Raw genomic sequence first — 25,514 nt, 5'->3', positions numbered from 1 at the left:
TTATATATATATAGAAACATAGACACATAGATATTGGCGGCAGATAAGAGCCATAGGCACAGCAAGTCTGCCCGATATTACCTAAAAGTATAAACTTATCTAGTTCATCAGATAGCCTTTTGCTTGTCCGAGGCATTTTTAAAGTCCCCCACAGTGTTTGTCATTACTACCTCTTGAAGAAGTTTATTCCATAAATCAATCACTCTTTCTGTAAAGAAGTGCTTCCTCAAATTACTCCTGACGTACTTGAAAGTTACTATCATATTACCACTTTATCTTCTCTCCTCTAAGCTATACATAGTTAGGTAATTGAGCCTATGCTGGTAAGTTTTATTTTTTTAGCCCTCCTCTGCACAGATTCAAGTTTGTTAATATTCTTCTGAAGATATGGGGGTAAATTTAACAAGGGCCGAATGGCCCTTGTTCCCCTTGTTTCTGTTCGAGCCTTCAAGCTCGACAGAAACAGCAATTATGAAGCTGCAGTCTAAAGGCTGCTGCTCCATAACTTGTCCACTGCCTCTGAGGCTGTGGTCTTCAATTGATCCTATACGATTAGGCTGATTGACACCCCCTGCTAGCAGCCAATTGGCCGCAAATCTGCACGGGGCGGCATTGCAGAAGCAGTTCTTGTGTAATGATACAGTGTATCATGTTGGATAGACATTGGTAAATCTACCCAATGCCTCCAAAACTGCCCACAATGCTCAAGATAAGGCCTAACTAATGATCTATAAAGTGGCACAATAACCTTACTATTTCTGCTGCAAATAGCTTTACCAATACATCCAAGCATTCTGCTGCAGTACTACATTGTTTACTAAGTTTTAAATCATCTGAAATAATAATTCTCAAGTATTGTTCCTCATTTGTAACAGTCAGTAAAGTGTCATTGAGTCTGTAATTAACATTTGGATTTTTCTTACCTAAATGCATTATTTTACACTTTGCTTTGTTAAACTTTAGATCCCAGTCATTTGTCCCATCGCAAAAAACTGTTGTATATCACTTCTCATTTGTCTACCCCCCTGGAACATCCTATCTGTTACAAATTTTTGTATCATCTGCAAACAGACATACTTTCCCCTGTAGCCCTTTGCTGATATCACAGGTAAATATGTTAAACAAAACAGGCTCCAGATCTGACCCCTGAGGAACACCACTAGTAACAACCCCCTCTACTAAATGTACTCCATTTACTAAGACACTTTGTTTTCTGTCCTTAAGCCAGCATTCCACCCAGTTTACAATTTTTGAGTCTAGACAAAGGAGATACAGTTTGTATATTTGTTTGCTGTGTGGGACGGGGTCAGATGCTTTGCTGAAATCTAGATATGCTACATCAACTGCTCCACCCTTAAATACTTTTGTTACATATTCAAAGATTAGTCTAACATCATCTCCCTGAAGTAAAACCATGCTGATTTTGGTCCTCTAAATTATTTGCCTTTATGTAAGTCATAATTCTTTCTTTTAAGAGGCTTTCCATGAATTTCCCTACTACTAACTGATGTTAAACTAACTGGCCTGTACTTACCAAATTCTTCCCTACTGCCCTTTTTATGAAGCGGTATTACATTTGCTATTCTCCAGTCATCTGGAACAGCTCCTGTTATTAGTGACTGATTAAACAGATCAATTAATGGGACAGTTAGCACTGATCGAAGTTCTTTTATAACCCTTGGATGAATATTATCAGGTCCCACTGCCTTTTTAACATTTATTTTTGATAATCCTAACAAAACCTTGTTTATATTTCTCGTAGCATTCCTTAAAGTAGACATTCTATTTTTACAATCTTTTGCGAAAAGAGAACATAAGTAATCATTGAGACAGTCTGCAATTTGCTTATCAGCTTCTATTATTCTACGATCAACTTTTTTCAATTTTACTATTCCTACCTTATTTTTTCTTCTTTTACGGATATATCTAAATAATGTTTTGTCCACATGTTATATTGACTGTGCTATCTTCTCTTCTGCATGAGCTTTAACCTTCCTAATTAACTGCTTAGTCTTTTTTTGTTGGAGTCTCCATATTTTCATATCATCTGTAATGTGTCTGTCATTTTTATAAGCTATCTTTTTTGTCTTTACAGCATGTGCACTTTCTTTTACTTTTACAGACATGTCTAATACAGTGTGCGGTTGCATCTAAAATGGCACCCTTCACAAAATCCCACTGTTCTTGAACCCCTGTAATAAGAGTTTTCCCCTTTAAATAGTTTTTTTTTAGGAATTCTCCCATTAATGAAAAATGTCTAAAACTTTTATATTAGTCTGGGTGGACAGTTTATATATATATATATATATATATATATATATATATATATATATATATATATATATATATATATGTCTATAAATGTGTACATATGTGTCTGTAAATACATATATACCAATATAAATACATGAATATATATGTACACACACACATATATTTTTATATATATATATACATACACATCTTTACACATGTATATATATGTATCTCAATGTTAAAGCCCTTTGCCTGCCTTTTTTTTACAAACAACTGAGAACTCATATCTTTGAACCTTTTTGTGCATTTTTTTAAAAATAATTTTATTAGATGGTGTTATTATGAGTGTTATTATACTTTGTAATGTATTTTTGATGTGTTTTGTGATACACTTATGTTTGGAAAAAACAGTTAATTAGAGCTCTTGAAGTTACGGTAGTCATTCTAGTGTAAATCATGATTGTGCTCATGCAATTGTGTTTACTTTCAGCTCGTAATATGAGCGGTAATCCCAATGAGCTCAATCCCTAGCTATAAACCCCTTCCACTCGTAATCAAGCCTTTAGTGTTTAATGTCCCTTTAATATAGTCTCACTGGGCAATAAAATTATACACAATGCTAAATAAAATTATATTGTATTCAACAATGTAATATTATTACACATGTAATCCAGTTAGGTGAATTGGGTATACATAGATACATCAAACCCAAGCTGCAGGTCATCCTTTCTTTCCTACTTTGCTTCTGCTACACCATTAAAGTTATTTTAGCCTTGTCCTAAGATAGGCAACTTTGATATTCAAATACTCCAAAATTATATTCAGCACAGGAAAAGATAACATTTGTTCAGCAAACATTCAGCATGTAGAAAAATGTATGTGCTTAAATATTTGCTTATCCCTATTGGTTAGATTTACAAAGTGGAGAAGATTTATCAGCATACCCTCAGATAAAAGCTTGTTATGCAAAAATGTTCATGAGACTAGCAAATGAGGATGTATTAAAAATAAAGAGTAAATATTAAGTAAATGGTTGTTTAACAATTTTTTTTTAGATTTGACTATACTTCCAAAATAATTCCTTATATTTAAGACTACATTAAAAATGACCTGTATCATGACATTTGTAGCATTTATTGTAACAACTACATCATTTGAGATTAGTAGCAAACTGTAACATGAAAAAGAGGAATTTACATATTTTTCTTTTAAACATATGTAAATTTGCTGTTTCTTTTAACATGGTAAATTGACTAATGTTACTTTATTATTATTATTATTATTCTTTATTTATAAAGTGCCAACAGATTCCACAGTGCTGCCCATGGGTACAAGGATTAAAAGTACAACGGAGAAACAATACAATAAGAGACAACATTTTAGAGAAAAATACAGGGGAAATTGAGGGCCCTATTCCCATGGGAACTTACAATCTAGATGGGTAATTTAATAAAAACACATTCCATAATGGCTACAAAGAATAGCTTAAATAATACAATTGTCAGTGCCAAAGAAACTATAAAATGCCTAGTAATTTCATACTTCTGCTATATAATAATAAGGTAGTACTGTAATTTTTGGATGTCATCATCCAAACCAAAATAAGGCATGATCACAACATCTTCAATATTGTCATCCAATATTGTCAGCATATATTTCAGGTTATCACAACCTCAAAAGGGTTTGGCCAAAAAAGGCCTCAGTCATGAACAAGTTTTTGATAAAAAAATATCCTGAAAATGTGCTTTTGGTTGTTAAGTTCTTGTTATCGGGATCAGAACTGGGAATCATAACAAAACTGTCAAATACAATCTTCATTTGGCAGATCTAAATATTTTATAATTGTTGTTTGGATTGATCCCTTTGTACAGTGTGTAAGAAAAATAATAATGATATGTTAAAGTTAACTTTTTGTGTTTCTAAACCATAATGATATGTGGTAATTAATAATAAAGCCATTTTAAAAGTGGTATTATGTGTATAGTGGGCATGTATGTTATTTGGCTAATTTGTAATAATACTGTAAAAGTGATGGATTTAAATCTTTTAATAATTGAGTTTTGAGCATTTTTGGTTCACAATATTTTGGTTTTCAATCAAGAGGAACAGTTTGGGAAATTAATATCTCATAGACTAACAATATGTCCTATCTTTAATAATGAGATTATACCTATTCAAACATTGTAAATCTTGAAACTGTGATTCTATGAGTCTTGCGCCATGGAAACAATGAAGCCACAAACATATCTCCATTTATGTACAGAACTAAGTTTTTCTTTGCAGGATACTAGCATTACAAAAAATGTATGATATTCAATAAAAAAACAACAACACATCCTTCTGTTTAAAAATGTTTCTTTTAACTTAAGGATTTTTGTAATACATTTTTAAATGGCTGTCATCAATTTCACTACCTTAGAATATTTATATTACTTTCAGCATGTCATAACACAAAATACATTATAAGGAAAATGGCATCATTTACAAACACAATTTAAGAAAGAAAAACCATATAAAACATCCAAATGCAATTTACACAAGACGTAACATAAAATAATGTTATCTTCCTCAAGCAACAAATCACTTTTTCAAAAATAAAATATTGCAGAAATGCAAGTATTATTTAAATAGCAATATTTTTAAAACGTGATTGCTAAATGCCATTTCTAGATATTGAGGTTTGTTTTTTGTGTTGATAGCAGTTCCTATTTGCTGTGCAAGATACAGCGTAGATGACTAATAAATACATTCATTTCAGAATGCCCACTATTGCATAGATTCACAAGAGAAATGCAGAAAGTTTTTTTTTATCAATCTAGACCATAATTTCTTTCAAAATGGTACCTTAATATATTCTCAGTGTGTTTTGCCCATGTGAAATATAACTGTTTCATTCCAGAACATTTCGGACCACTCCCAAAAAAGTAAAAACAAAAAAACAAAAACAAAGATAGTTTTGGCCTTTATCAAGTTTTTCCTGAAAACCAGTGGAAAATAGATTGTGATGTGACCACCAAAAACAGGACTCTTTCATGTTATGTGTAGGGTATTTTATCGGCTAGCCAAAATGCATTTTTAGGTAGATAAAAAAACAAACAACTTGAAAACCTATGATTGTGATCGGATTGGACTTGAAAAGTGGTTATCGAGAGCTGAAAAACCTGCCGATAAAGATCAGCTGATAGATGGTGATTGACCAAAATCTTTTTACTGAAAGATTAGTACATATAGCAGTATCAATTTCTTTAATGGACATATAAAGTTCCCTTCAGAATTCCAAACTTAAAAAACCCATACAAGCCAAAGATGCTTTCAAAAGAAGTAATGTACATCCTACAAAATAAATGATCCATTTTCATTTGGATACTTATATTTAAATGATGTATAATAGCAAATAAATAAACTCACCTCAAGAAGGCTATTAGGTACTGGTTCCGTTACACTCTCATTTTCATTCCCTGTATTATCCGAGTCTATCAAACTTGCTACTGGCACATTTGGATTAGGTTTTAGAAAATGAATGTCTGTTTCATTAGAATCCAAGGCAACACAAACATCATATGAGAATGGTAAAGTACCATTGTTAAACCTGGAAAATAATCTGGGATCAAACTGAGAATATATATTTGTATTTAAAGAGTTCAAGGCTGGTGATGATTCTAGTTTTCGGTATTTTGATATGACTGCCAAAATTACAGTAAGTAAAAATAAAAAAGAAACAATGGCTAGGGAAAGTACTAAATAAAACTGTAAATTAGTTTGTGAGTCAAAATCTTTGGGATGACTTACAATTTCTGGAAGAATTTGCTGAAAACTTTCAGCTGCAACAAGGTGTAATGTAGTAGTGGCTGAGAGAGAAGGGGTTCCATTGTCTTTTACCATAACAACAATTTTTTGCCGCAAACCATCTTTCTCTTGAAAGCCACGGGATGTTCTGATTTCACCATTGTTCTGATCAATGTTAAAATAGGATTGTTCTGTGGTTTGTATAAAATGATAAGACAGCCATGCATTGTGCCCAGAGTCAGCATCCACTGCTATCACTTTGGTCACTAGATAACCTTGTTCAGAAGTCGGAGGGACCATCTCAAATAAACTTGAACCTTCAATTTCAGGTGAAGGATACAAAATTTGGGGTGTATTGTCATTCTGATCTACAACACAGATCTTTAAAGATACATTGCTGCTTAAAGATGGTGATCCGTTGTCTTTTGCCATAACTTGCAAATTAAACACATCCTGCTGCTCATAGTCAAATGAACGCTGAGCATAAAGTACTCCAGTTACCGGATTAATTGACACTAGAGGTAATTCCTCTGAGCTTAATTTAAAAATCGAGTATGTAAGTTTACCATTTTCTTCAGTATCCAAATCTGTTGCAAAAATACTAAAAATTGAAGCTCCGGGAGAATTATTTTCTGTTACATAAGCAACATAGGCATTTTTCTCAAAGACAGGGGGATTGTCATTTATATCTGATACATTTAATGTAATGTTTTTCCTAGTGGAAAAAGGAGGAGATCCCTTATCAGTAGCTTCAATCGTTATATTATACTGGGGTATTTTTTCTCTATCCATAAAAGCTGTTGTAACTATTTTGTAGTAACTTTCAGAAGATGATAGTAGTTTAAATGGCAATACGTCTATAATTTGACATATTATTTCTCCATTTTCTCCTGAATCCTTATCATGGACATTTATAAGTGCCACCAATGTGCTAGGTAAGGAATCCTCAGTGATTGGGCTACTGATGGAATTAACAGTTATCTCAGGTGCATTGTCATTTTCATCTGTTATTTTTATTATTACATTTGCATGAGAAGCAAGGCCTCCTCCATCCTGAGCTTTCACAAACATTTCATATTTATTAGCCAATTCATAGTCCAAAATGTCTTTTGTTTTAATATCCCCATTTTTAGTATCAATGCTAAAGAGTTTCAAAGCATATTCTGGAATATTACTGAAGGAATAGGTGATCTGTGCATTTGAACCTTCATCTTTATCGTTTGCTTTTAACTGAAGAACTGTTGTGTTTACTGGGGTATTTTCATTTAAACTCACTTTATATACCTCTTGTGCAAATAAAGGGAAGTTATCATTTACATCTGTGACAAGTATTTTAACTAATGCTGTCCCACTTTGTAAAGGGTTTCCTCCATCATAGGCTGTTAATGTAACTTCATAAGAACTTTGCATTTCACGATCTAAATGATTTTCTAAAATTATTTCTGGAGAAATAACACCTTCAGCATTGATCCTCTGTCCCAATGTAAAATACTGACTGGCGCTGAGCTTATAACTTTGAATAGAATTTGTTCCTAAATCAGGATCTCTTGCATTTTGCAGTACAAATCGTGCTCCTGGTAATGTTGACTCAAGAATTTCTAGCTTAATTATTTCATCAAAAAAAATTGGAGCATTGTCATTTATGTCCTGTATTTCAATCTTAACATGGAAAACATTTAAAGGATTTTCAACCAGTGCATCAAATTTTAGCAAGCAAAGCTCTGTTTCTCCACAAAAAGCCTCTCTGTCTATTCTCTCTCTAATATACAGGTTTCCATTTTCTAAATTTACAGCAAAATATTTCTCTGAAATGTGAGAAACAATGTGAAATTTTCTAATAGGTAGTTCCTTAATATTCAATCCTAAATCTTTTGCTAGATTTCCTACAAATGAACCCTTTCTCATTTCCTCTGGGATTGTGTACTGAAGGTTACTAGAAACTGAGTAACAGATTCTTGAAAATAAAAATAAAAACATTACTTGCCATCTGATATCCTTGTACATGTTGATCTTCATCATAGTAAATACCAATTAAAATCCCAGTGCAGCAATGTAACCTAATAAATCCAGGAGAATATGATTCTAAATCCTCATTGAAACATAAAATAAAATGGCAAGGTTTCTTCTTGCAGGTTTGCATTTGTCATTGTTAAATGCTCCAGTGAAACTCCATTTTCAGCTTCTTCACCTTATTGGTAAACAGCGGCGCTCAGAGGCAAAAATGAGGAACTGCACAACAGAACTGAGATTTTTATTTCAATTCTATTCAGTTTTATATAATAGGTATAAAAAGTATTACAAGTTGCCTTTATTATTATTATTATTATTTTTGTCTATATATAGTTATTAGCAAACACTCAACATGAATACAATCTAGTTCTATATACCTAAATATATTTGGTTCAGTTTTAAAAATATTGCTATTTACATAATATGTAATTAAAGTAGAATTAAAACAAAAGCATACCATTATTTTATAAGAAATATTAATAGTTTTATTTTTCAGTTCTATATAGAGAAACAGTTGATATATGTAAATTTTCAAATCTATATCATATGAGATTCCCAGAAACATATTCCTTGCTAAAGAACATGCAAGAGTCCATTCAAATCACGCTGAATATGTTTTTTGGCAGTTTTTCAACTCCTGATTCACAGTTTTCAACATCAGAATGATCATAATACAAACAATAACACCATTCTCATATTGGAAAAATATCACATCAGATATCTGAAAAGTCACCTGTAAGATGCATGAACTGCATCGAATTTGGTGATCACAATCAAGCCAAACTCAAATTATTGACTAAATATCAACATCACAATGGACACATTGAATTAAACAACCAATGGCACTTGATGCATACTTAACAACCACAGTTTGACAGATAACACACATGGGAATAACTATAAACAATTATAAGCAAAGAAAACCTCTACAAAAGTTGTAAAGATGCAAAGAGAGAGGAGATTGACAGGAGAGGAGAGAATGCTGGACCAGCAGAATGAGGATGAGTGGCCTGATCAGTTGGTGAGAGCAGCTGTACAGCAAGGAGAGCAATGATATTATTGAGTGTTAATAGTTCTTTTGTGATGAAATGTGTAAAGAATATTGTGGGAGTTGTGGGAATTGGTTGTGATAGGCTCTGTAAGACTGATCATTTTGATCAAAAAAGTAACAGCTGTTTTTCAATATTAAATGTGAATTTTAGAATGATTGGAATCTAGATCATAACTATTAATACAATAATATTATTATTAAAATATTAATAATAATAATATTTGTTTGCTTTGTAATATGCCAACAGATTTTTGCAATGTCAGGCGGTACTATATATTTTACGTCTACTGTTATTTTATACAAAATGGCATGTAATATAATCTATTATAATATTTCAAGTAACAATCAGCTAGATTACGAGTTTTAAGCGCTATAGGGATTTTAACGACCACCACAAAAGCGGCGTTATTTCACCTCCCTATAGCGCTGCTATTACAAGTTTACAAAAAGCAGGCTTGTGTGGGCGATATGGTGGCATTGAGCTCCATACTGCATTGAAATCAAGCGCTGCTTTGATGTGCTCATGCCCGATTTCCCCATAGACATCAATGGGGAGAGCCGGCAAAAAAAAAAGCCTAACAACTGTGATCACAGAATAAAAGCTCTGTAACACAGCCCCATTGATGCCTATGGGGAAATAAAAAGTTACGTTGAACCCTAACACCCTAACATAAACCCCGAGTCTAAACACCCCTAATCTGCTACCCCCGACATCGCCACCACCTAAATAATGTTATTAACCCCTAATCTGCCGCCCCCGACATCGCCGCCACCTACAAAATGTTATTAACCCCTAATCTGCCGCCCCCAACATCGCCGACACCTACATACAGTTAATAACTTTATTATGGTGGAGACATTTTTAATACATTTTAATAGTGGCGGCGATGTCCGGAGCGGCAGATTAGGGGTTAATAAATTTATTATAGTGTTTGCGATGTGGGAGGGCCTCGGTTTAGGGGTTAATAGGTAGTTTATGGGTGTTTGTGTACTTTTTAACACTTTAGTTATGAGTCTTATGCTACAGCTTTGTAACGTAAAACTTATAACTACTGACTTTAGATGGCCGTACGGATCTTGTCAGTATAGGGTGTACAGCTCACTTTTTGGCCTCCCAGGCAAACTTGTATTACCGGCGCTATGGGAGTCCTATTGAAAAAGGACTTTTTTAAAAGGGCTGTACTGACGTTGCGTGACAGGCTAAAAGGTGTGCAGTACACCTATACCTACAAGTCTTGTAAAAGCAGCGTTAGGGAAAAAGCAGCGTTAAGTGCCATAACGCTGCTTTTTCAATCATCAACTCCAAACTCGTAATTTATCTTAAGGTTATTTGTAAGCAACCAAATTCTTTGATTCATAGCATTATGCCCTAAGGAAACATTTCTGGAAAAACTCTAGCATTTTACTGTAATTGGCAATGTTACTAAATTAAAACTGTTGCAGGTATATTTATTGAAAGTTTAACTAGATTAAAGTGAAAGTAAACATAAAGTTGCAACTGTACTGAAATATAATATATGCAGTAAAACATACACTACATGAAAGTCCAAGCTTATGTAAAAGCTTTAACTTACATTTTAAAGCCTCCATAATTCATCTTACAATAAATTTGTTGCACCTATACTATCAACATGTCATTAGTGCCAATGTTGTTATCTAGATCAGGATGTTACATCTGACTATTGGATCAATGGTCCACATTTCATTATGCTGGAGATTTCTATTTGTATTGTTAGCTCCAAATATATAATTAAATCAATGGGTAGATTTTAAAATTAAAAAAGAGAAATGGTTAATTTTTAATACCTTCTAAGAACGATATCAATTATTATTATAAGGAAATAGTTTTTAAGCATGATTCAGGTATGACAAAAAATGGCTTTTGAGTGTGGAATTTTTAGGTTGTGCGGTCAGGCTATTACGCTAGTGTTATAGCTTATCCACTCCTTTCCGTTATCAAAGACCAGTAGTTATGGACTTTGTGAAACAAAAATGTTTCACAAAACTCATATCAAAAATGTTACAAAGTACACTAACACCCATAAACTACCTATTAACCCCTAAACCACCACCCCCCGCATCGCAAATACTATGCTAAATGTATTAACCCCATAATCCGCCACCCACCCATAAATCCCTAATCCCCAGACCCCCCACATTGCTAACACCTAAATAAAGCTATTAACCCCTAATCCGCCACCCGCCTGTTTTGCAAATACTAGCCTAACCTATTAACTCCTAAACTGCCAAACACCAACATCCAACAAACTAAATTAAACTATTAACCCCTAAACCTAACACCCCCTAACTATAAATTAAAGTTACCAAATAACTAGCTTAAAATAAATAAAATCTTACCTGTGAAATAACCAGTTGTCTCTTCTATATTGTTAGTGTTTAAAGATTTTTATTGAGCATCAAAGTTATACAGTAGGTTTTCTCATTGACACAAAAAGTACTAGCATACACATTTACTTGGCGAAAACAGTTTTAACAAGGCCTGCAGTTACAATGCAATACAGGGAGATATTACTCCCAACATAAGGGTGAAGAACATTCCATTTTCAGGTCCGTGTAGCTAAAGTATTGCTAATTTTTATATTAAGGTTTATTTCAACAGAAGAAGTCCCAACGGGGGACTTAAGACATTAACAAAGTACTGTCGGCGAATATCCAAAGTAATATGTAAAATATAGTATGTGAAAGGTATGAAGATAAAGCAGACTCCGTAAAGAATTTAGTAGAAGAGTCTATAATGAGGAGTAAAGAATAGAGAAGGTTGATAGGGAGAAAGGGGAGGGAAGAGAAGAGAAAAAAAAAAGAGGGAGAGGGGGGGAAAAGGTGAAAGGAAGAAGAATGTGGGAGGAGGGGGACAAGGGTAGGAAGGGGCTGGTAGTAATTAAGAATAAGCCTCCCCCTCTAAGGGCGGTTCTGACCATCAGTAGGAGGGTTCCACAATTCCAACATGGCATCATAAACATCTAAATTCCCACTTTTCAAGTAATGGTATCTCTCGAGTCCTAATAGAGAGGAGACCTGAGCCCTCCATTCCGGTATTGAGGGGACAGCCCTGGATTTCCATTTTCTCGGGATAAGGGATTTGACACTATTTAACATGAGATATAAAAGGGACCTTTTGGGTTTACTTTTTACTTTGGGTAGGCCCAGGAAGACCAGAATACCTGGGTCACCCGGAACCTGTAGTTCGAGTTTTTCATTTATTTCTGCTAACACATCCGACCATAGAGAGCCCAGCGACTCACATGACCACCAGACGTGTAATATATCTGCCTCTTCACCACATCCTCTCCAACACCTCCCACCACCTCTCCCATAGATTCGGCTAATTCTGGCCGGAGTCATGTACCATCTGGCTATTAGCTTATAATTCATTTCTATGATGCTTGAGGAGACGGAGGCCTCCTTCAATTGTTTAAAGGCCCTATCCCATTCCTGAGGGTCGATCTGTCTATCAAAGTCTGTCGTCCATCTATGTGTAAATGACGAGTATATCGTACCAGCATTGGTAGAAAGGATAGAATATATCTTTGAGATGGTGTGTCTGGGTTGTGTTTGTTGTGTGCATAGGCTTTAAAAAGCCGTAAGTGGTCTAGAAAAATCACTTCTATTTTTGTGTGTTTGTATGCAATGGACCAGACGTGTGTAGTCAAGCCAGGATGAGAAGCGTATTCCACACCTCTCTTCTATTTCTTCTTTTGGTAGGAGCTTTGTCCCCGCTAGCATGTTACCCACCATCAATGGTTTAATGTGTGGAGAAGGATTATGTGTGTAAGAAAAAGTACCGGTGAGCATCCCCAAGTTGGATCAATAAGGGGTCATGGGCGCGAATTGAGAAGACACATGAGAAGAGGTCCTCAGGATCCCATCCCATACTGCAAAGAATTCTGTCCATAAAGGGTAAGAGGACACCTTTATAGGTCTTGCCTTTGATGGAGTCCATGCCATTGTGCCCATGTTGTCTATATGTAGTATCTCTCTATCTAATTGAACCCATTTCTTACCTAATGAGTTGTGACACCATTTGATCAAATGTTGTAGAATTGTGGCCCGTCTATAGAGCTCAATATTAGGTACTCCCAGAACTCCTCTGAGTCTGGGGAGATGCATGGTGGTTCTCGGGATACGGGGTTTTATGTTTTGCCATATGTATTGTCCGATGATGCCTTGAAGACCAGGAGTGTATTGTCTTGGAAGGGGTATGGGGAGAGTCTGGAATAAATAAAGGATCCTCGGGAGGACATTCATCTTAACAACCTGCCTTCTGCCAATCCAGGAGATCTGTTTATTACTCCAACTAGATAAGTCGTTTGAGATGCTAACTTTAAGGGGCTTATAATTAGTTTGAAATAGATCCTGTGGATCTGCTGTGAGGTATATACCGAGGTATTTCATTTTAAAGGGTTGGACAGTCAAAGAGGTGGAAGCCCTCAGGGAGGTCATGGTCTCTCTTGGCAAGTTGATGTTTAAGATTTCCGACTTGGAAACATTGAGATGAAAATTGGAGAGGGCCCCATAGTCTCCAAATTCATCTAGGAGGGTTGTTAGTGATTGAAAAGGGTTGGTCAGGGAGAAAATAATGTCATCAGCATATAAAGCTAATTTATATTCGGTGTCTTTTAATTTTTATGCCTGAAATTTGGGGGTTGAGTCTAATCTTTTGGGCCAGGGCCTCAATTGATAGGGCAAAAAGGATAGGAGACAGGGGGCACCCCTGTCTCGTTCCATTCGTGATAACAAATGAGTCAGATAAAATGTCATTAACCCTCACTTTAGCAGTAGGATTAGAATATAGAGCAAACACTCTGGAGATAAAGCCTTCACTGATGTTCATCTGCTTCAGAACCGAGCCCAGGAACCCCCAACTCACCCTATCGAAAGCCTTTTCGGCGTCTGTAGAAACTAGGATCATGGGGATATTGTTATTACATGCATGGGATATTAGTTGTAGGATTCTAAGGGTATTATCCTTAGCCTCCCTTCCTGGGACAAAGCCTACTTGGTCGGGGGACACTAATTTGGTAAGGACTCTGTTTAGTCTATCCGCCAAAATCTTGGCGTACAGCTTAACATCAACATTTAACAAGGATATGGGCCTGAAATTTTCTGGTTTTGTAGGGGGTTTCCCTGGTTTGGGCAAAACTGTGATATAGGCTTCCAACATTTGTCTGGAGAATCCTCCAAGGTCTTCTATATTGTTAAATAGTTGTATAAGATTGGGGGACAGAAGTGTGGCAAATGTCTTATAGTATTTAACCCCGAAGACATCTGGGCCCAGGCTTTTCCCGGATGGAGTGTTTTTAATGGCTTGTAGGAGTTTCTCGGGTGTAATGGGATTTTCTAGTGCTGTAGAGTCAAATACGTCCAGGTGTGGTAAATTTAGTTTGGTTAAGTAGTTATGTGACTTCAGTGAGTCGTCACCCATGTTTCCCGGTCCGCTGTGTTTGGTTGAGGGATGAAGATTGTATAGGGATTCGTAGTAGGTTCGGAAGATCTCTGCTATAGCTGTACTGTCCGATTTAACATTACCTAGTTTGTCTTGCATTGAGTGGATGTAGGATTTTAAACGTTTGCAACATAGGGCCCTCGCGAGAAGCCGACCAGGTTTGTTACCATGTGTGTAATAGTATTGTTTTAACGCAAGAGCCTGTTTCTGGTAATCTATCTGTAAAAAGTCTCTCAAGTTGGTATGCGCTAATGTCATAGAATCCATAAGAGCAGGGTCAGTCGGTTTCTGTTTGTGTAGGTGTTCTGCTTTCGAAAGGGTCGTGAGAAGGAGGCTGTATTTCTCCCTGTGCAGTTTATTAAGTCTGGCCTGATGTTTGAGTAATAGCCCTCTAATAACGCATTTATGCGCTTCCCATACCGTTAAATCTGAGGTGTCTTTGGCGTCATTGATGCAAAAATACTCAGTAATGGAAGTCTCTAGGTCTGATTTTACTAGAGGGTCATCTAAAAGGTGCTCATCCAGTCGCCATTGAAATGGAACCGGGGAGGTCTCTGACCATTCCACCAAACAGGCCACTGGGGCGTGATCAGACCACGTAATGGGCAACATTGTGGCTGATTTAATAGAGGATAGGAGTGTGGGGTCAGCAAAAAAATAATCTATTCGTGAATAAATGTTGTGGGGATGGGAGAAGAAGGTGTAGTCCCTCCTGGCCGGGTGTATCAGGCGCCACACGTCGTGTGTGGCCATATCTCTTAAGGTAGTATTAATGATCCTAAGATCTCTTTTTGACATGTTTGAAGTCCCTACCGAGGTGTCTAAAGTTGGGTCTAGTGGAGTGTTGAAATACCCTCCCATGATGATTGGGCCCTTCCTATTGTCTATTATGTGATTGGAGAACTTTCTCATAAAGATACCCTGCGATTTATTTGGAAAGTAGGCGTTGGCTATGGTGATGGGTCTGCCAAACAGTAAGCCCTGTAAAATAATAAATCTTCCCTCTGGGTCCCTGTCTGCCTGTATCAGTTGGAAAGAAGTTGTGTGTTTGGAAAGCACCCCCACCCCGTTTTTCTTACTTGGGCCTGATACGAAGTATGCTAAGGGGTAGTCTCTATAATTCCATGTTGGTTCCCGACCCCTCTTAAAATGGGATTCTTGAATCAAGATGATGTCACCACCCATTCTTTTAAAATCTTTCAATATTATGTTACTCTTAACTGGGCTGTTTAACCCCTTGGTATTTACAGTTACAAATTTAATTGGCTTAGAAGGCATGGTAATGAAGGAGGGGATGTAGGGGGAAAAAAAAAAGGGGAAGGTGAGGGGTAAAAGTTAAGAGAGAAAGAAGAATTCAAGAGTGCAGGTAAGGTAAAGAAAAGTGTATTCAACACTTTCCATATATTGTACAGAAAAGAAGATGATAGGGGAACAAGTAGATAAATACAATAGCTGGGAAGAAAAAACTAGAGAAAAAAAGAGTATATAGGAAGAGGAAAGAGCTCCTCCTCTCTATTGGGTTAGTAGAGTATGTGTGTTAGGGAGAGAGAAAAAGTCCCTCCCAATCTATATCCTGGCCAGTTAGAAAGATATAGAAACCTAGTTTGTTACCAGGGCAACATTGTGCATTGATATAACTTGTCATGAGGTTAAATCTGTATTAAACATTCAAAGAAAATGCAGTCAAAACCTTGATATTCATATAAAGTACTTACACCATGTTAATAGTCACATTCAACTACATTGGTAATGGTACAGAATGATAGTAAACATCAATCGTGTGAATGGTCAAAGTTCCCTAAGGCACTATGTAGCATTCCTAGCATATTAATCATGATTTAAGGGAAACTAAATGTTAAGTAGGTATTTGCTAACTAGTAAATGCTTGTTACAGTGGTCATTGAAAGGGATCTTGGAAGTGTAGACAGAGACATTATGTGTGAGGAAAACAACTGTACTGAAACCTGTCCCAAGTTGTGGAGCTTAAATCCATTACATTAGAACATTAAGTATGGAGAATGTCTACCATGTATGTTACACCTTCATTGTTGTGCAGTTAGAAGATTCAACTAGTAGCGTTAAAGTATTAAAAACAAACCAACAGCAACATAGCATTCAAATATGATTATAGTGCATTCAGTAAAGTCTTTAGAAAAAGCCCACCTCTTAGCATGGCCCCAACGTGTGGGGGCTATATCGTCTCATTCTTCAATTATATGTACCATACCTCATGCGGGTGGATGAAATGAAACAAAATGCTATTAGACAACATTCATGAGTATGGATAAAGATATTTGCATTGCTGTACAGTATTCCAAACACATCAACTGTTATTCGGAGAGAGCCAAGCATTAGGCAGGCGTTTAATAAGTAGTGTTGTAATCTGCACTTGGCGGAGGTGGTAGCTTGTTGCTGTAAACATTAAGAGGATCTCAGGTCCCAGTAGGGTGACCAAAGTGCCTTGAGGAATAAATGAAAACAGTGTGTGTAAGGGAGAAATCTAGTTAAGCTATTGTTTCTAGTTGTAGGGCATAGATCCCTTGTATTAAAGCATTAGATGTTAGAAATACCCAGTAGGTAAGTAGTATTCTCATTGCTATAAACTCATGAAGTTAAACAGGTAACAAAATAACGTTAAAAACAAAGCAACATCAACATAGCAGTCAAAGACAGTTTTAGTGCAAACAATAAAGTCTATAGAAGAGGGCCACATCAGGGCCCGGCCCTGGTGTGAAAGGGCCACAGTCTCTCAGTCATTGTATGTAAATACAGTACCTCATTCAGATGGATGGGAACAGTGCTGGGTGGTCTCTCTCGGGTCTTGTTGAGGAGGGTCTGTGGGCTCAGTGTCCAGTTCTGGGGGGGTAATTTTTAATCCCCATTTTTCATTGATTTTGTGAAGATCCTCAGGTGTGCGGTACGTTACAGTTTCTCCATTTTTTGAGGTAATGATGCTTACTGGGAAGCCCCAGCAATATTGAATCCCGGCTGAGCGGAGAGAGTCTGTAATGAAACGGAGGTCTCGTCTTTTTTGAAGAGTGGTGGGGCTAATTTCCTTGCGCAGTTCACCAAATAGACCCCTGACCTCTTTTAAAACTTCTTTGATGTCCTCTTTAGATGACAGGGACTTAAGGTCTTTTTTGTGAGAGGAGAATCTTCATCTATATTAACCTCATGTGTTTGCATAGCCGGTTGACCCTTATTTGATGGTAGCTGGGGTTCTGGCTGTGGGTCCGCTGCTTTTAGATATTGGTTTAAAGTGGCAGTCTTGAGAGGCTTATCCATCTTTACCCCTTTTTTGCAGGGCATTACAAAGTGTTTGACTGGGGGTATATCAAAGGGCCAACAGGGATTATGTGTCTATGCCTGTAGTGGGCTGATAAATGAGCAAGTATCTTCCTAATAAATCCCTATTGCAGGGTATAAGTATCTGATCGGCCACAGTAGTCTGGTGTTGATTAGGATCAAATTGGGCCTCGTTCAAGCTGGATGGTCATGAGGTATGCCAAAATGAGGACAAGGAGGCTCAGTGTGTACGTGGTAGTCACCGGATGCCGGACTCTGTATAATGGACCTTGTTGATCTGTTAAGGTGGTGGTGCAGTTAAGGGGAGTCTGCAACAACTAATTGTTAAAAGTGAAGCCCTTTTATAAGAGCGTTTTTTTTTTCTCCCTCGGGGTGCCTCCAATCTCCCCTTGCTACCCTCACACGCGGCTATAACTATAAAGAGTTATATGTCAGATCGGCAGCCCACGTGTGTTAGCCCGAGGTCTCTGTTATGGGGAAAACCCTCAATGACCCGTGTGCACTTACTCACTTTGCGATGGGCAAAAGCAGCTATCGGATGTTCTGAGCGGTAGTTGTGTGGTGTTGCTGTCTGATGATGCGGCTGCCGCTCCAACTCTAGCTGGTCTCCATAAGGCCTGTGCTGCACCGGAGCTGGTCTCTCCTTTTAAGTACTGTAGTCAGGGCTGCTATTTTTTTTTTTTTTTTTAAAGTCCCCTTTGTCTGGTATACTGCTGTGATGGTCCTTTAAAGCAGTTTTGGCCAGGTTTGCTATATCAGTATCCCATAGGGAGGATTGAAGCTAAGGAGCTATACAAACTTGCGGCCATTTCCCTGCTCAGTCAAGCTCCGCCCCCGTCTCTTCTATATTGTTATCCTCTTTTTGCTTATATTTAGAAACTAAATATAAGAATTAAAATGTATATTGAACTTATCACTTCTTAGCCCCAGGATATACATTTCATATTTGGCATATTTGACTTTCAATTAAAAGGCCATTTTGTTCTTTTGTTCTCTTGTTCTGTTTTCAAGTTAGTATTTTATGTTACATCAAATTATTTGAAACAATATTACTTGATTCCACAGAACTTTTTTATTATTAATATTAAAAAGCTGCATAGTAGCCTAAGGGCTTAATGATCATAAACCACACAGAGAAAAATCATGCAAAATTGTTGGGGCTTTAATGGAGCATTATATTGAATTATATATAGCACGTGTCTCTACTTCACATCCAGGGCCCTGCATAGCAAGGTAAACAGCTCTGAAGCTAAAATTGCCTTTATAAAATGAATTCACAGCAGTAACAACGTTTATTAGATAACCTTGTCAGACTAGAGAGCGTTATATCATCAGGTCCCATATCTGCTAACACCAATACTGAAGAACAGATTAACAATAATAAACTATCATTGATAAAACCTTACAAATTCAGGGACACAAACAGGCCTACCAATATTATTTATACTATGTCATCTTTTACGTAAGTTACAGATAGTTGCAAGTTATTTTTTTCAGTCAGCAGCTATTCACTTTTATGTTAAATACAGTAACTACATTATAATCATTATCTTTATATTTTTTATAGAATTCTAACTTTCATCAGAATTTTGGTTGATCCCTTTTCTCCCATAATAATTAATAGCGATCTAGACAACTTTTCTTTATATAAGGCTTTCTGCAGTTCACCAAAACATGCCATAATCATCTTATGAATTACAGCAAAAAGTCACATGTGTAGTTTATTCTGGAAAAAAAATGCAAGGAAATTTGGGAAGTTTTATAATAAAACAGTTTTTTGAATCATTTAATAGCAAACTGTTTATGAAATGTAAATTTTATGTTTTGCTACCTTTAATAATAATAATACTACTAATAATAATATATAAGTATGTTTATTTATATCTAGCTTTACTTTAATATATAAAGAAGACTGAATTACAATATTTTACATACAATAACAAAAAATGTACACACAGGGTTTAAGAAGTTTTCCATCAATAACCACTAACCTACTAGTAAAAGTAAAGATTTAAAACAATTATTAAGTATGACTAAAAAGAGGTTTTGATTTAATTGATATTGGCAAATTAAAGTTTTGATTGTTTAGTTAACAATTGTGTGCTAGATTACGAGTGGAGTGCTAACAGTTACACATGAGCGAAATGGGGTTTATCACAGGTGTTAGCACACCTCAGGTTTTTCACTTGTATTACAAGTTGAAAGTAAATGTTATTGCTTGAGCGCAATTGAAGTTAACACTCATCAGTATAGCCTGACCTCAGAGCTCTGGTCAACTGTTTCGCAAAACAAAAAAGTGTCACAAAACATATAAAAAATACATTACAAAGAACAGTTACACTCAAAATAACACCATCTAATAAAAAGTCTTAAAAAATATATTGCACAAAAAAAGTTATAAGGGCTAGAAGATATGAGGTCTCAAGTAAAAAATAAAGGCTTTAACATAGATATACATCTCTAAATATGTATATAAATATATACAGTATATATATACCCAGGTGGTAAATCGCCATAGAACAGGCTAACAATGGTATTGAGCTGGTTGTTCGTTCCTGTGAGTGCATTTCTCTCTGTGTATATATATATATATATATATATATATATATGTGTGTGTGTATGTGTGTACATATGTATTTATGTATTTATATATGTACTTACAGACATACAGTATATACACATAGAAACACATAATTATATATGTACACACATATAGGTATATATATGTGCATTGGAGCACTTTGCAGGTATGTGGATGAAAATATGTAAAAACGTATTTATGCAATATTCATTTTTAATAAACTGTCATGGTGTGTATTTACTGTAAATATTTCACATTGCAATGTTCTGCACATAGCAGAATATGTTCTATTTATTTATAAATAGATATTCCTATATATGTCTGTATATATCTATACCTATATACTGTATATAGTATATATACATATATATCTATATATATATTTGTGCAAAAAAAAAACCCCATCATATATATATATCGAAATATTTATTTAAGAATAAATAAAACATATTCTCCTATGTGTAGAACATTTAAATGTGAAATATTCATATTTTCATGTCGGGTTAACGCACTTGAGAATATGCGATCAGGTTTGTGAGCGAGTAGGGTGTTAGAGTTTCTTCCACTTTTTTGCTTCATTGACTTCTATGGGGGAATTTTTGCTATGCGCATTGGGCTAGTGCGCAAGCAAAAACATTTACTTTCAACTTGTAATACGAGTGCTTTCCGACGTGCAAAATTCTTACTTCCAGCGGAGTTAACGCTCGAGCGGGAGCGTTAAATGCCACTCCACTTGTTATCTGGCCCTGTATTGGGTATTTCAGTGTATTGTCAATGTATTGTAAATATACCAATTTTAAAATAAATATAAAACTTAACTGAATGCTAATAAATTGAAAACAGATGTTATGTTCAGAAATCATTTAAAGTTATGGTATAAATAAATTGCCCCCAATATTGAAAACTGTTATGAAAATTTGTGGTTGATATCCTATATTGATTAAATATGGTCTATTTTTTATGGTGAAAACTTTGGCAACTGCTGCTCTTACATTATAGGGTAGTGCATATATATTTTATTTTAAAAAAATAGAAATATCTCTGAATGCAGGTCAAAATATACCACATTTTCAACTGTGTCAGAAAATAAATCTATTGCTCATTTAAAATTCAGATTTAGATCTGTTTTTATACATACTGAAGAAGGGACAACATTTTAATTTTCAGATCATGAGCCCCATTTGTTAAATGGTGTGCAGATAGCTTCTCAACTTTAGAAGCTGTCCCCATGTCTTCGCTGCATATGGGCAGTGGATCTGTTCATCTGCTTGCCCATATGCATCATTACACACTCCGCTCAGTGTGTAATGCCCGCCTCTTCACTTGCATGACCAATCATGCAAGAGAAGGGACTGTCAATCACTGAGAGCGAGTGAGCTCTAGGTGATTTCTCTTCGCCACCTCAGAGGTGTCAAAGAGTGTAAGAAGCAGCGCTCTAATGACCGCTGATTCTTACATTGCGGGAAGCAGGCTTGCATGTGCAAACAAACCCAACAAGGTCTCTGGAGTAGCTAACGCTGCTTCGTATATGAATCCTAATGTATGTAATTAAATATGTGCTTTTAACGTAATACTTTAGAATTGATCTGCTATGCCTGCAATATATGAAACTCTCGCCAGGAATGCAGTGTTTTGAAATGCCATATTGTTCTGGAATTCTACACCTTCTGGTTAGTAAGGCATTAATACTATAATAATATAACTATAGAAACATGGTATGAGGTTTATAAATATATTGGATTGATATAAACACAAATACAAAATATATACACAAAAAGTCACAAACAGTAGATAAGTTGTTTTGTTGTTTTTGTTTTTTTTAATAACAGAACCAAAATGTAATTACTATACACAAATCCAAAACCTTGGTGCACATTTGTTTTTCTTTTCTGCTACAGTCAAAAGATAAACATAGTGGATATATGAAAATGCCACCAAAAGATGTAAAAGATTAATTATGCCATAATTTAAGTAAAAGCAAGTATGAAAGTAATTATTAAAAAAAAAATTAAAAAAAAATTACTCACCTCCAGATGGTTGCTTGTAGGTACTATCTCTTTAGCATTTTCTACTCCAGTGCCTGAAGTTTCAGAGTCAATAAGATTAGCTACTGGCACATTTTGGTTTGGTTTCAGAAATGAGAAGTCACTTTGATTAGAGTCTAATGAAACACAAACATCATACGAAAATGGCAGGGGCAACGTACCATTACTGTATCTGGAAAATAATCTTGGATCAACTTGAGAATAAATATTTGTATTCATAGAATTGACTGCTGTTGCTGGTTTAAGTTTTCTGTATTTTGAAACAACTGCCAAAATCACAGTCAACATAAATAAGAAAGAAATTAGTGCTAAAGCAATTACCAAATACAACTGTAAATTAGTTTGAGAGCCAACATCTCTAGGTTGGTTATTGAGCTCAGGAAGAGCCTGCTGAAAATTGTGTGCAACAACAAAATGTAATGTAACTGTGGCTGATAGAGATGGGTTTCCATTGTCCTTCACCATAACAACAACTTTCTGACGCAATGCATCTTTTTCTTGAAATGAACGGGATGTCCTGATCTCACCATTGTTTTGTGCAATGCTAAAATAGGATGAGTCTGATACTTGTAAAAAATGATATGAGAGCCATGCATTGTGTCCAGAGTCAGAATCTACAGCTACCACTTTAGTTACTAGATAACCTTGTTCAAAAGCCAGTGGAACCATTTCAAACAAAGTTGAACCCTCAGTTTCTGGTGAAGGATAGAGAATTAATGGTGCATTATCATTCTGATCTGCAACACAAATTTTCAGGGTTGCATTGCTGCTTAAAGAGGGGGATCCATTGTCTTTAGCCATTACTTCGATGTAAAATTCCTTATGTTGTTCATAGTCAAATGATTGCTGTGCATATATAACTCCAGTCACTGGGTTGATGGACAAATACAATGATACAGGTAATTCCTTCATTTTCAAACTGCTGATTGAATAAACGACTTTAGCATTTTCTTCTGCATCAAGATCTGAAGCATGCATTTTATATATTGAGGCTCCCTTGAGATTATTTTCCTGCACATAGGCAACATATGTTGTTTTCTCAAAAATAGGTGGATTATCATTGACATCAGATATATCTATTCTAATTATCTTTGTAGATGATAATGGGGGAGATCCTTTGTCAGTAGCCATGACAGTAATATCATAATATGATATATTTTCTCTATCCATAGCATAGGCTGTCACTATTTTATAATAGTTTCCAGATGATGATAAAAGTTTAAAAGCTGATGTTTCTATAATTTGGCATATTACGTCACCATTTTCTCCATTATCTTTATCATAGACATTAATAAGAGCCACTACTGTACCAGGTAAGGTGTCTTCTGGGATTGTTGTTGCTATAGAGTTAACAGTTATCTCAGGTACATTATCATTTACATCTGTTATTTGTATCACTACATTAGCATGTGAAGCAAGGCCACCTCCATCCTGGGCCTGCACAAGCATCTCGTATGTGTTCGTTTTTTCAAAATCCACATTATTATTTATTTTAATTTCACCATTATTTGAGTCAATGGTAAACACCTTCAGTGCATCTTCTTGAATATTGCTGAATGAATAGAAGATTAGAGCATTTGAGCCTTCATCTTTATCACTAGCTTTTAATTGAAGAACTGTAGTGTTGACTGGTTCATTTTCCTTTAAATTAACTTTATATACATCTTGCGAGAATATAGGAAAGTTATCATTGACATCAATAACACAAATTTTAATCAATGCAGTGCCAGTTTTTGGAGGCCTTCCACCATCAAAAGCAGATAATGTAAGTTCATAAGAACTTTGTGTTTCACGGTCTAAAGACTTTTCTAAAACCATTTCTGGTAATATAATACCATCAGGATTTTTCTTTTCTCCCAATGAGAAATATTCATTAATATTAAGGCTGTAGCTTTGAACTGAATTAATTCCTAAATCAGAATCCCTCGCATTTTGCAATACAAATCGTGCTCCAAGTGAAGTAAATTCACTAATTTCCAATTTTATTGTTTCATGAAAAAATTTGGGGGCATTGTCATTTATATCCTGAATTTCAATTTTCACATGGAAAACATTTAAAGGATTTTCCAGCAATGCGTCAAAGGTTAAAAAACATTTGTCTGATGCTCCACACAGTGTCTCCCTGTCTATCCTGTCTCTAATATACAAATTTCCATTTTCTAAACTGGTAGTAAAATATTTCTCTGAAATATGAGACACAATTTGGAAATTTCTACTTGACAGTTCTTTAATATTCAAACCCAGATCATTTGCTATATTTCCTACAAGTGAACCTTTTCTCATTTCCTCTAAAATAGAATACTGAAGCTCACCTGAGACTGCATGACAAAGCCAAGAGATATGAAAGAAAAATAATGCTTGCCATCTGATTCCTTTGTAAGTCTTTGTTGGTTGTATCTTCATCTTAGATTTGTATATGTAATATCCCAGAGTAACACCAGTTTGATAATCCAGTAATATGTTTTTTTAGTAATAAATCCAACTGTATAGGTAGAAAGATCCTGTTTTGAAGATAAGCTCAAAATGGCTATTTTTTCTTTTGCAACTCAGCAGTGTATTATTTTTTTAGCTTATTCACCTTCTTGGTAAACAGCGGCGCTGTGAGGCATAAAAGTGGAACTGCATCAAAATTAAAAATCATAGATTGCTGAGTATTTTAGAATGAAATAAAGCAAAGTAATTAGTAATTACATTTAAAAATAAAGTAATTTAAAGTGTGTGTCATAACAAATGCTTTGCATTATTAGAAGTATGCTCAGTCTTTACATTATTTTGGAATATAGAGGTTAAAATGAAATCAAAGAAACATTTAACATTCTATTCAATTTTACAGTCATTCTAATCTGTCAGATACATGTTTAAAGGGACAGTCTACTTCAGAATTGTTATTGTTTAAAAAGATAGATAATCCCTTTATTACCGATTCCCCAGTTTTGCATATCCAATACGGTTATATTAATATACTTTTTGTCTCTGTAATGACATTGTAACAAAGCCTCTGGAGACTGCCCCTTA

At 35.4% G+C, this 25,514-nt stretch overlaps 2 protein-coding genes across 2 annotated transcripts; both read right to left on the bottom strand.

Moving 5' to 3' along the window:
• Positions 1–5,589: 5,589 nt before the first annotated feature.
• LOC128664800 (protocadherin gamma-B1-like) lies at positions 5,590–8,058 on the bottom strand. Its single transcript, XM_053719603.1, has one exon. The coding sequence runs from the start codon at positions 8,056–8,058 to the stop codon at positions 5,590–5,592; it is 2,469 nt and encodes an 822-aa protein (XP_053575578.1).
• Positions 8,059–17,343: 9,285 nt separating this feature from the next.
• Positions 17,344–24,902, bottom strand: LOC128664799 (protocadherin gamma-B2-like). Its single transcript, XM_053719602.1, has 2 exons — positions 22,482–24,902; positions 17,344–17,694 (listed from the first exon to the last, which is right to left on the bottom strand). The coding sequence occupies exons 1-2, from the start codon at positions 24,900–24,902 to the stop codon at positions 17,344–17,346; spliced, it is 2,772 nt and encodes a 923-aa protein (XP_053575577.1).
• Positions 24,903–25,514: the final 612 nt, after the last annotated feature.

The sequence above is a fragment of the Bombina bombina genome, chromosome 6 (genome assembly GCF_027579735.1).
Source record: "Bombina bombina isolate aBomBom1 chromosome 6, aBomBom1.pri, whole genome shotgun sequence".
NCBI classification, from domain to species: domain Eukaryota; kingdom Metazoa; phylum Chordata; class Amphibia; order Anura; family Bombinatoridae; genus Bombina; species Bombina bombina.
Note: the sequence above shows the minus strand (reverse complement) of the source record. Positions and strands in the feature narration are given on the sequence as shown.

Excerpts from the sequence above, each read along its gene's own strand:
- LOC128664799 (XM_053719602.1), bottom strand. The coding sequence starts at position 24,902 with ATGAAGATACAACCAACAAAGACTTACAAAGGAATCAGATGGCAAGCA. Across the intron at positions 17,695-22,481 it reads CTACAAGCAACCATCTGGAG|TCCCTGTCATCTAAAGAGGA; the intron begins GTGAGTAATTTT and ends AAAGACCTTAAG.
- LOC128664800 (XM_053719603.1), bottom strand. The coding sequence starts at position 8,058 with ATGAAGATCAACATGTACAAGGATATCAGATGGCAAGTAATGTTTTTA.